The 13165-nt window shown below is 35.6% G+C and overlaps 1 protein-coding gene across 1 annotated transcript; it reads right to left on the minus strand.

The window, feature by feature from the left end:
* Positions 1-1718: 1718 nt before the first annotated feature.
* LOC122296745 lies at positions 1719-4924 on the minus strand. Its single transcript, XM_043106543.1, has 3 exons — positions 4851-4924; positions 3152-3323; positions 1719-3034 (listed from the first exon to the last, which is right to left on the minus strand). The coding sequence occupies exons 1-3, from the start codon at positions 4922-4924 to the stop codon at positions 2864-2866; spliced, it is 417 nt and encodes a 138-aa protein (XP_042962477.1). The 3' UTR covers positions 1719-2863.
* Between the last annotated feature and the right edge of the window lie 8241 nt (positions 4925-13165).

Below are 13165 nucleotides of genomic sequence, written 5' to 3' on the forward strand. Positions count from 1 at the left end.
AATTGCCTCTACGCCTTGAAAAAATAACATCTATTAATATAAAAAACTTGGTAATAAGATAATATCTATTAATTCTAATATAATAAACAATATAAAAAAGTGCTTCTTTTGTAAGTGAAACAATTAAATTAAATGTTTCAGATTAATTGATAATATAAATCTCATTAAAGTTTCAATCATTCGAATTATTGTAAAAAATTTAAAGAATTAAAATAGTTAACTATGGTAAAAAAATTTGAAATGAACTAGAATAAACTACTAAGTTAAATTTGTCCGGGACGGAGGATATACCTTAAATAGTAATAGTGCAGAAGAGATGATAACATGAGACGGCAAAAGAAGCAAATGAAGAAGACAGAGAAACCAAAAAGCCTCGACTATTTGTCTGAAACTTAAAAAAAACAAAAAAATAAGTCATGTTTACCAGAAAAAGTGAACCAAAAAAATATAACAATAACTCAAATATTTTTAAGATCATTACCTTTACTCCAATTTCCTCTTCTTCAAACTCAATCACGCATCCATATGTATGTGTATGTGTGTATATGCACATGTATTTATATATGTATGTTTGTGTCTGTGTGTGTATGTGTATGTTTGTGCGTGTATGAATGTATGTATATGTTCATCTGTGTATGTGTGTGTATGCATATATGTATGGATGTATGTATGCATGTATGTATGGATGTATGTATGTACAGATGTATGTATATATGTTGTATGTATGTATGTATATAAGTGTATGTGTGTGTGCGCGCGTGTTTGTATGTATATGTGTATGTTTGTGTTTATGTATTTGTGTGTGTATCGTTTATGCAATACAAAAGTTTAAGAAAGTGATTAATTTACTAACCTTGGATGAGTCATTCATTCCGCAGCAATCGTCTTTCTGTTGTAAATAACATTCGTTTCATTCATTTTAAAATATCGTTAGTATGAAACTTAAGAATTGAATTAGATGAGAGTACCAAAATATGTGTAGCAAAATAGAAAAAAGTAAATAAATCGTAAGTAACTACTAACCTTGCAATGCATAATTGAGTTGATTAAAATATATACAGATACCGTAAGTTATTTTGCCTCCTATCCCAGGTGCCACCTTTAGCCATTGTCCTTCCACCCCGCTGACCGCACAGGCAAATTGGTACCATCACAGTCCGGCCAGCCCGTCCAGCCATTAGATCCAAAAAATCCCACATCTTTCAACCCTTCACAAATAACCCATCACAAACACGCAACAACTTCATCTGAGCTAAAAACATCCAAATTTGAGTCTCACAATCACCAAATCAAAACAACCAAAAAACCAAAGCTGAGACCTACGGCCTCTCAAAACAACCAAATAACCATTTGAGACCCACGGCCATGCAACCATATTTAAAAGTCACAGCTGCAGCCGTGGCTCTCAAAACAACCAAAAAAAAATAAATCTGAGACCCAAGGTTGTGGTCATGGCTCTCAAAGCAACCAAAAAATCAAAGCCAAGACCCAGGTTCCACGGTCGTGGGTCTCAAAATAATAAAATCTAAGACAGTGATGACAGGAGAAGAAAGAAGAGTGGAGAGGGAAGGAGAAGAAGAAATGAAAAAAAAAGAAAGGAGAAAGGAAGCCTACGGGCAAGAAAGGAGAGGAAAAGGAGGAAGAAGAAGAAGAAGAATCTCAGAAATGGTTAGGATTATATATATATATATATATATAAATAATAATTATGTGGGAGGGCTTGGGAAAATCCAGGCAGGTGGAATATGCAAGGGCCCGCCCAGCACCCCTAGTGTAATCCAAGAGCTTGTGGGTTGCTAAGTGAAACATCTTTGGTTTTTGGAGCTAAGATAAAGTATGTAGTGCAATCATACCTTTATGAGTTGTGGTAAAGCGTTTGTTTGGCTTGAGAAAGTATTGTTCAATTATTATTATGCTATATATGACCCTTCCATTGAAAGCGCCTTTTATGTATCAAAGTTGTGATGAGATGCATACAATACTTGTCATGATATGTTTACTGTTATGCCATGCAAATGTTAGAATCGAATGTTATGAACACATGATTAATCGAATGTTATGAACACATGATTAGTTCACTTGTTAATACACATGCCATGGAAAGCTTATAAGACGAGATAAAAGCTAAGTTATGTAAATGAATGCCTAAAGCATTAAAACGATAGTCACAAAAGATGCACGGATGGATGTGGAAGCCAAACCAAAGAATGTTGACATAAAGGTATGGTCCACCAAAGATAAGTTATGAGAATTCTAGCACCCTATGGCTACTTGCTATGGGACCACCTTAGAGACAAGGGCTAATGTTGTTGCCACAAAGCATGTTAATTGGGTGAGGAACATGATGATTGTTTATTCATTGCAATATATGCTATGTCCCCTATTTGTTTACTAATTGTTGGACATGCAATGTACTTGTCGATAATTGTTATTCTTTATGCCATGCATGTTGAGTACATGTGTTCGAAAGGTAAAACCTAATTTAAATTATGTTTATTATATGATATGCTATTTATTGGGTCTTCAACAACTTTTTTTTCATGTTTTAAATGTACTAGGTAATGAGAAAGTTGATGAGCAGGCAGGCCAAATCTAAATGATAATACCTAGCCCAAACAAGGTATTTCACACATAGGATTAGTTTGGTCTTTTACCAGGTCATGGTGTTTTCTAAACATTTCAGTTATTAGAAACTTACTATGTTATTTTTTATTTTCATTTAATAAGATCAGTTAAAGTTTTATGTTGGATCTCTTACCTGTTCTAAGCTATGTATTAGTAGCACTCCTAACCATATGGGAAGGGGGTTTTACATTCTACCTAAAGATGCTCAATTCCAACAACCGTCTACTAAGTCAGAATATTAAACTGAAGCACTAAGTTGAATAAGTACCAGCAAATCTTCATGCTTTTTACCAAATTCTGCTTCTGTGCTTGTAGAATCCCATTGCACTTTGTACTCTTGTGCAATGTCCTTCAATACCTTGAGTTTTACCTCAGATGCTGGAGCACTAATTGAAAGCTTTTCAGTTACCTGCAAAAAAAAGTAATTTAATAGAAAAATAAAGTGAAAATTTATATCAGCATTTTGAAGCCATGATGGCTGTCCCTGAAGAATATCAAACTTTACAAAATTTGCTAGCTGCTTAACTGTACGGTTGACGCTAGAGTCAGGACGAAGTTCTGACACAGCCATGACAAATTCCTTCCCATATTTTGCAGTAGACAAATTTTTTATCTGCAAAAAATCTGGCACATCTGAACATCTGGGAGCTGCAAATATTATACTGGCAATAGCTTCTCGCAATTCTGATGGACATTCCCTGTCATACAGGAAGGGATGTTTACAAAATAGGTCAAAACCCGAATTTGTACAAGTTTAAAATATATTTTTGAAGTGCAATACCATCATGCAAACGAGGTGATAGTTTTCAGTATAAAATGTATTCACTCTTCATAAATTAATTAATGTTACAAAATACATTCTGTAAAACATAATTGATTATGTAAGACTTGGCATTTATCAATCTGAAATTCTCTAGAGCCACAAATGCAAATGCAAAACATTTAACAGTCATACTCCACACAAGCAATAAGACCCCTAAGACATTTATGCCTCAGTTCCTCAAACTATTTATTACCTTAACTTTACCAAGGAATTATTTGCTTTGTTCATACAGAGCTAGAGATGTTACCAATGATCCTCTAGGCAATTAATCCTAGCCTAACATCAACAAAATAAAATTTCTGTTTTAAAACACTCATTATCAATAAAAAAAGTTTATGGGACAGACATAGTGACTACCACTCAATTAAGTTAAATACAACACAAATAGCTTTTTTTTCCAACAAAAACACAAATGACCAAGTCAACATAGAAAAATACAACATGAATCCCATTTGATGGGCCCTTCAATACATCTTTCTTTCTTCTTCTTCTCTTTTCTAATTCTCTTCTTCAATTGACCCATTTTAGAAGATCAACAGTACAACATTTTTTTTGTGTTCGCCCAAATAAATTATGAATTCATAAACTCAACCACTCAAATATATGTCAGGTGATTGTCCCTTGTTTCATTGGTCATAATCATTACCCACATATTTCTGGCTGGCTTTCTTCTAGTCTTTAAAAAGCCTCCAACTTGTAGCAAATTACTCCACACTCTCCATTAGCCTTGATTGAAATTTGAAAATCGAAAAACCAACTCAGGTGATTCATCGTCTTCAAGTCAATTAGTGCACTCCCAAGGTACATTGAAAATTGCTTTATTTTTTATTATATTTCCACAACATATAACATTCTAACTTCATTCATGCTCATTTTATGTAGATATGTTGGGAAACCTCTCCAAGGCATGGCCCTTTGGACCCACCCCTGCAGTCTCATAATTGTATAAAACTTTACAACCACCTCTCTCCTTCATCCACCCATTTTGATAAGGCAGTGTGCATGTGTATCTTTTGCTCTGTCTATTCTGTTCTATTTGGGACTTTTTCTTTTGTTAATCTTCTCTAGCCTATATAATAAGAGTACATTCCGTGGAACAATTTATTAATTAGTGGGCTATGTTCTTGCAGGAGCATATTCTCATTGATAATTCAAAGATTAGAGGAAGATTTGAAATATAAATTTTGTAGATGAAAAGGATACCGTAGATTTTGCCAGTGTGAACAGGTTACTACCTATTTGAGCAGCAATGCATTCGATTCTGAAAACACCTGCCAATAATTTAAAAAAAAAAAAACGTTTTAAAGTTTGCTTCCTGAAAAAATAAAAACATAAAACATAAAATCAGAACTTGGGAGATCTATGATTTAAGAGAAAGGGATTCAAAGACGAGGGGCGTTACGGAGGGAAGCCACCTTGGTTCTCAAGTCCTCCATCTCTGTCTTCAGCTCCTTCTCCATTCGGGCTTCTTGCCATGAATGTCCCGAGAAGTCTTGGAGTGTGAATCGAATCACGGATGTTTGGCAATCCTCCGAGGCTACGACCGGTCCCTGAAATGGATTGGATTTACTGAAATGGAAAAATAATAAGAGAGAAAACGGAAGGATATTTCTCTCTGTTTCTCTCGCTCTCTGTTTCTCAAATGATTGCCATGAATGTCCCGAGAAGTCTTGGAGTGTGAATCGAATCACGGATGTTTGGCAATCCTCCGAGGCTACGACCGGTCCCTGAAATGGATTGGATTTACTGAAATGGAAAAATAATAAGAGAGAAAACGGAAGGATATTTCTCTCTGTTTCTCTCGCTCTCTGTTTCTCAAATGAAAAACTCTATACATACAGCCGGCCAAAGGAACCGCGGGGTCCTTTGATAGAATTCCCTCTTTTTCCCTCTAAAATTTTCGAGACATCCGAAATCCTTTTCCCTTTCGTTTTCCAGAGCTCCCTCGAATCCTACTTTCTCCTTATTCGTCTTCCACCTTCCTTCCCAGAAGACGATTCCCCTTTCCTCCTTTGTCTTCCAGAACTCCCTCGAAATCCTCTATTCCTCCTTCGTCTAATAAAACCCCAAATTTCCACCATTTTAATCCGGTCTGTAATAACTACTAGTGCAAGAAATTTGGTACTTGACAGAGCCCCAAAATAGACATATTTCATCCAAGGAACGTAAAAATCCAAGATCCCAAGTAGCAACATGCAGCACCACAACACAGAATGTATTATTAAGAGTCGACATTTTACGTGAAGCTAGCCACGGAGAAACCCACACAACACAAATTTGGAAGAGACACCGACAGAGATGGAAGAAACACCCACACGAAGCTACTTATTCAGAGACACCCACAGAAATGGACGACACCCACGGAGACAGCCACACTAGATACAGCGTCCCAGACCCAACAATGCCCAGACGGAGACAGCCACACGAGACGCAGTGTCGCAGACCCAGTTCTGGTTTCGTCTGAGAAAATAACAAATCTGAAATTTTCCCTCCCTCCGTTTCATTTCATCTTTTTTTTTTTTTTTTCCTTTTCTTTTTAATAAATATATTGACTTACGTCGGTTCCCCCACGGTTATCTCCAATGGTTGCCTGTAGCAGTTTTTGGACTTCAAAGTTCAAACAGCAACGGCTTTCTTTTTCTTTTAATTCAAAATCTTATATCCGGTAAACAATGGGTTTTGGCTTATCAAGACTTTTTTATTTATTTAAAAAAAAATCAAATAAGATGAATGATTTATTGGTATTAAGAAAAATTTTATATACAGTCACTTTTATATATTTTTTGTGTATTTTATTAATATAATTGATTATGTTATTTTTTTAATATAAAATAACTGTTTAGCCAATCACATTAAAAAATATATATAAAGAATACATAAAAATAACTATAAATTAGATATCTCTATCCAAAATAGTATGAATCACGTCCACCTGCCAACCCGTAGGGTCTAGGTGTGCTATTTGTAGGCCAGATTCAGGTGCCGGCCCAACACCCCTACATACTCTCTATTAACTCCATTATTGATCAATCACCTTATTTTTTCTCTATTTTCTTTGATTTTAATTGTATAAATAAAAATCAATTACTAAATAACTAGCCTTGCACGTGCTGGATTCCCCCTATATTGAATTTGAGGAAGCAAATAAAAAAAAAAAAAAATGATGTATGGAGATTACGGTAGAAGGTAATTGCTTGTCCACCACAAAGACCCATATTGAATTTCTAGAGGGATATTTTCGTCACTTTCGTGAAACGCTTTGATAGTACAAATTGGCAAGATCGTGATGGAGCTAGGCTCTCGAGCATGTAAAGCGTACACCATTATACAAAAGTATCTAACCCTTGGATCAAATTTATTTGAGTGGGACCTTAGCTTCCGAGCATGTAAAGTGTACTTGATATCTCTCAGTAGAGAAAGAACCAAGCCTCCACCAAAACTCTCATTTCCATAGACTCTGAGCAAATAACAGAATATTCCTCCAGCTCAGCATAAGTTTGTTATGGGGTCATGTCTTTTATCATTTTGTACAGGTAGTTTTTTATTCTAGAATGATGTAGAATAGATATAGGTTGGTTATTCTTTCTATCTTTTGATTGTGTGAAATGGTATTGCTAGAGAGTATATATGTATAGAGGCAGTGTACAGATTCCACCACTGAATGAGAATTACGGAAGTTTTTCTTTCAATTCCTCTGTTCTTTCCTTACGGCTCTTTATCTTCAACATGGTATCAAAGACCCCAGGTTTAACTTGGTATCAGAGACCCCAAGTTACGAAACCTGAGGTCCTTCTTCTTTTCTTTTTCTTTTTTTTTTTTCCAGTCATTTCTTCATAGAGCTTCACTGCATTTTAATTCTCATTTCATTTCTTCAAAATGACGAAAACTACTTCCATCTCACCTTTTGAAGATCCAAAGAGCCATTTCTACCTACATCACAGTGACAATGCCAACACTGTGGTGATTGTTCCACCTCTTTCTAGCCCAAATTATCTCACATGGAATCAGTCATTCACCTTGGCCATCTCTATCAAAAATAAGCTTGGCTTTCTTGATGGAAGCATACCCACACCAAAGCTGACCGACCCTTTATATATCCCTTGGTTGCGTTGTAACAACCTTATTCTGTCTTGGCTATTCAACTCGATTTCAAAAGAGATAGCATCAAATGTGCTCTACATCAACTCAGCAAAGGAGGTGTGGGAGAAGCTGAAAACCCGTTTTGCTCAACTTGATAATGTGTGCATCTATCGGCTTAAGCAACAAATCAGCTCTGTTTTGCAAGGAAATCAAACTGTAAGTGAATATTTCACTCAACTTAATGGGATTTGGGAAGAAATGCATAACTACAGACCTGTCCCATGTTGCTCATGCGGATTGTGTACTTGCAAAGCCCTTAAATCAATTGGTGATGTCCAAGAGATAGATTGTGTGTTTAAGTTTCTTTTGGGATTAAATGATTCATATGAGCACATTAGAGGTCAAATCATCTTGATGAGTCCGATGTCTTCTTTAGATAAAACTTTTTCTCTAGTTTTACAAGAAGAAAGACAAAAAGATAGACCAGAAATATGACAGTTCCTTCTCCTGAGGCTTCGGCACTAGCAGTCTATAGTAATCAAACAAAAAGAAAGGAGAAGTCTGATATGAATTGTTTTCATTGTGGGAAGCCTGGACATACCAAGGAAAACCTGGACATACCAAGGAAAAATATTATAGGCTTATAGGATTTCCACCCAATTTTAAGTTCACTAAAGTTAAGCCAAATCATGGTAGTGGAAATTTTTCTTCCACACATTCAACAAATCAGGTTTTCTCTCAAGCTTAGGAAAAGGGACTACAGGAGAATCCTCAGTTGAACCTAACCCAAAATCAAATTCAGAAACTCATGGCTCTAATCAATGGACAGATGTCTCAACTCAAATCTAATGACTCAGTTTCGGTTCAGACCACTACTCAACCTAAAAAATTGTCCATTGAGAACATTCCTTCCCCTATTGCACACTCCAACATGGCTGGTATAATTTCTTTTCCCTCTCATGTTTCTATTGATCATGATACATTTGTTCTTGGCATTTATCAACACAACTGCTTATCTGTTATGAGACAGTCTCCCATGCTCTTTGGTCATGCAAGTCAACCCAAGACGTATGGTATTTAGACTCGAGACAATTACAGAAGATGAGTAGTTTTGCTGAGTCTTTCAGAGAGCTTCTTGAATCTATGCTTGATAAGTTTCCCTTTGAAGTATTGTGTGAGATGGCAGTAAGAGACAAACTGTTGTGGCATCGAAGAAATTGCCTAGTGTTTGAGGATTCATTCTCTTCACCTGCTCTCCAAAAAGATCCAAGCAGAAGTGGCACTAATTAGATCAGAAGCTGAGCAAAGAGTTGTTAAGCAGCCAAAACAAGATCTGAGCCCTCAAACGTGGACACCTCCCCCTCTAGGAGTGCTCAAAGCAAACTGGGATGTTGTTGTAGATAAGACTAACTCAAGGGTGGGACTTGGGGTTGTCATCAGAGACTCCAAGGGCCTTCTGGGAGCTACTTTGTGGGCATGCAAGGCCACGCTCCTGGATCCCATACTCGGGGAGGCAGCTGCTGTTCTTCGAGCTACATCACTCTGTGCTGATCTGGGTCTCACTCACATTGTGTTGGAAGGTGATTCGTTGGGAATAGTCAAGGCAGTGCAGCAGACAGAAGAGTGGTCTTCAGTTGGCCTTATGGTCAGAGACATAAAACTTCTTCTTTCCAAGTTCAGTAGCTAGTCCATTAGACATGTACCAATGAGAGGCAATGGCGTTGCTCATGGTTTGGCCAAGCACGCTCTGTCACATCTAGATGAATGTATTTTGCTGGGGGATTGTCCCCCTTGTATTCAAAACTTGTTTCAATGAATGAAAGTTACATCTTCCTTTCAAAAAAAAAAAAAAAAAAAAACAGCCAATATTACATGTTGATCAACAAATCAAATTCCTAGAATTTTTCTTTATTTCTTTACAATTTTTTTCCCCAATGGCACACCATGCCACTCATTTTAGTCAAATCAAATCCTCCACGCTGCCACTTACACATTTAACACACCAGTAATTAAAAAATGTCGTCTATTTACCTATTAAACATAAAAACTAATTTTAAAGATATTTATATTTGTTTTTTTTAATATTTATAATAAATAATATATTACATACCATGAATTAGATAACATAACAAATGTAACGACATTATATTAGCAATTCTATATAACTTCAAAAATATATTAGCAGTTCTAGTTGTAAGCGTGCAAATCTTAAGTAATTTTAAAAAAAATATATGTAAATTTATGACTCACATAAAAAATTATTTTTATAATAGTAAAATATACTTTTATTTTTTTTTTTTAAAAATGAGCATATGAGAAATATTATATGGATATTATTTAGCATTATCTATATAAGTTTTTTGTCAAAATTTTATTAAAAATAAATTTAAAGAGACCAACAAGAATATCCTTACATTTGTTATGTTATCTAAGTCATGGTATTATTTATTATAAATATTAAAAAAATAAAGAAATATAAATATCTTTAATATAAGTTTTTATGTTTAGTAGGTAAATAGACAATTTTCTTAATTACTGGTGTGTTTAATGTGTAAGTGGCAGCGTGGAGGATTTGATTTGACTAAAATGAGTGGCATGGTGTGCCATTGGAAAAAAAAATTGTAAAGTAATAGAGAAAAACTCTAAGAATTCGACTTATTGATCAACATGTAATAGGGGCCGTAGATTTTTGTAACAAGAGATGTGCTGTTATTTTTGTAGAAGACGCAAGCCGAATCCATATTTGAGCGGTACCGTCGGGCGGCACGGCAGCATTTCCCTTATGGCATATGATCCTTGGACTAGGATGAAACCCAACAATTGAGGTCGTGGCAATTGGGTAAGTGAGAAAAGCTACTGGCCTGTCGTCTACAAAACTCAATTTTACAGCAGACCAATAATCAAGTGCCACATAGGCACTTCATGAAAATCACTTGTACACCTGCATACACCCAATAGGCACTTCACTTCACATAGACACACTTCCCCTCCCACCCCATTCACTTCACGTAAACACACTCCCCCCCCCCCCCCCCCCAAAAAATCTCCTCTGCTATTGAGACCTCCTTTCTCTCCCAATACAATTCCTCCTCCCACCACGATGGCGACGATGGCATTCATAGGTATTTCTTCTGCACTTCATTCTCTAGATTTAAGATTTTATTCTCTCATATTTTCTGGTTTTCTTCTTCTCTAGATTTTATTCTCTAGGTTTAGGGTTTTTTTTTTTTTTTTTTTCCTTCTTAGAAGCAATTTCTAATTGGTTGCTTAGAGGATAGGTTTTTCCTGTTTTTTATTCCCAGTTGAAATAATGGCCACTGTTTGCACAAGAACTCATGAATTTCCCATATATTTGCTGAAAATATATGTGCTCCTCCATTGTCCAAGAAATTTGTTAGCTTGAAAGATATGTTGGCCCCAAACATTAGTTCTATGAATATGTGGATAAAGAAATTGCAATGACACCTTGATGAATTGATTTGAGTTCTATGAATATGTTACAGGTAAAATCATCAATAACTTTTCATTTTAGGTTGCTGATTTCATTTTAGAATAACTTGCAAATATGTTGGATAGGCCCCTGTACTGATCTGTTATTTCCTTCCAATTGTATATTGCATTTATGGCATACCATCAGGTTGTGGAGTCTTTTTTCTGCAGGAATATGCAAGACCAAGAATGAAGACTTCAGTGCTCCATGGAGCTTTCATATATCACAAGATCAATAGTTATAGGGCTGAATGTTAGAAGGCATTTTGAATGTAAGAAGGCAATTTGAACTATTAGCATTAAATAAGCTGACTTGGTTTTTGTAACAGTTATATGGCTGATTTTGTAAGAAAGCTGATTTTTGTAAGGATGCAAAAATATTGTATAATTAAATGTGGTTGCACTTCTAAACCATATCGTTGATGTCATGTAATGGCAATGTGTATGTGTATTCCAGAAGCATGTAGGCTATTTAAATCAGGTTCTCTTTGTTGGGTTTGAAACACAGCTTTTGAAAGGGCTATAGCCGGATTTCTTTTCATTTGGGAGTGATTGAAACTAAGTTAATCTAAATGCATGTTGTACCAGGCTTCAATCTTCACATTCAGGTCTGAGACTCTGAAATAGGTTACTTCAAGAACTGTCAAATAGTTTATTTTTAAATCCATTTAGCATTTGTATTAAAGATGGGTCAACCCATTATTTTAACTTCATATAAACCAAAGTACTTGTAGAGGAGAAGCTACCCAAACCAGGCAAACCAACCTTGAAGCAATTCAAAGACCAAAATGGAAATAACCCAGACACCTGAAATAATAATATACAAGGTGCCAAGATTCCGAACGCACGAAGACAATGCAAAAAGCAGTGATTAATTGATCCTTCCATGGTGTTTGCAAATTCAACACCAGTATAAATAGCGTGCATCCTTCTATCATATGTCATCAATAAATAAAAACTAATGACAACTAGCTGCTATAGGAGAAATTCTTATCAAGCCACTTTTTAAGTGTGCACAAAATAATATGGCTACAAAAAGTCATCCTATTAGGAAACAACAAACTCCTATTAAATTTCACTCCATCGACTGCCCAATAATTAATTATATATCTTCTGAAAAATGAAAATTCCATGATGCTCCATACTCTTCATCTTGTGACATTGTTGGGAATTGCATGTTCCTAGAAACCAATAAAAAATTTTAGAAAAGGATGAGGATAGGTGACCAAATCAAACATTTAAATATAACATAAATAAGATAAGATTAGTATTCATACATATCAAATGTTGTTGAAATAGTGGCCGAGTGTGGAGGTAATGTAGTTGAACGTGGTTCACCCATACCACTATAAATAAAAAAAAATAGTTCATCAAGTTAAAAGCTTCACACAAGGAACATACGACATAATTATAAATATAATGAAATCATTGCAAGTACCTCTGTGTTGGACATTTCGTTCTAACATGCCCTTCTTGTTTACAAATGCTGCATCATCGCTTCTTTGTTGGCACATTTTCCTTTGGATTCTTTTGTCGTAAAGTTTTGGGCCTACCTTTAGATACAATGATTGGGGGATCTTGCAATGAAAAGTTTGAGATTGTTTGGCTCTGGATCTCACGTCCCTCCGTGTTACCACCACCACCATTATCATCACTCATCAAGAGAAGCTCTTGATGAATAGTCTCTACTCCCCGTGAAACATGCTCATATTTGTTCATAGATAGTGACCCCATCTCAGCAATTATATAAAATTGTCTCATCAAACGGTGTTTCTTATCAAAGGCAGTTGGGATTGTCTCCAATGGACCTTCAAAACGGTGATGCAAAGATGTTTCTTGAAAAGAGTAAGGCTCAAAATATCATTCCAAAATTCAAAATACTGCTTGAGGCAAGATTCTGTAATGCAGAGATGTTTCTTGAATAGAATAAGAACGTCCTCTTCTAGACCTATCTTTCTCATCAATAAAATTATTGTTTACCAATTAAAAAAAAAGGCTTGGTCTATACCTCGTTCTATAGAACTGATGAACTAATATTTGGGGCCAACATATCTTTCAAGCTAACAAATTTCTTGGACAATGGAGGAGCACATATATTTTCAGCAAATATATGGGAAATTCATGAGTTCTTGGGCAAACAAGGGCCTT

This window comes from Carya illinoinensis, chromosome 15, assembly GCF_018687715.1.
Source record: "Carya illinoinensis cultivar Pawnee chromosome 15, C.illinoinensisPawnee_v1, whole genome shotgun sequence".
Classification (NCBI taxonomy): Eukaryota; Viridiplantae; Streptophyta; class Magnoliopsida; order Fagales; family Juglandaceae; genus Carya; species Carya illinoinensis.

Bases quoted from the DNA above. Each gene is read 5' to 3' on its own strand.
- LOC122296745 (XM_043106543.1), bottom strand. From the start codon at position 4,924: ATGGCAAGAAGCCCGAATGGAGAAGGAGCTGAAGACAGAGATGGAGGA. The intron at 3,324-4,850 runs GTAACGCCCCTC...CCTGTATGACAG, and splicing joins AACCAAGGTGGCTTCCCTCC to GGAATGTCCATCAGAATTGC. The intron at 3,035-3,151 runs GTTAAGCAGCTA...TTTTTTTTGCAG, and splicing joins ACTCTAGCGTCAACCGTACA to GTAACTGAAAAGCTTTCAAT.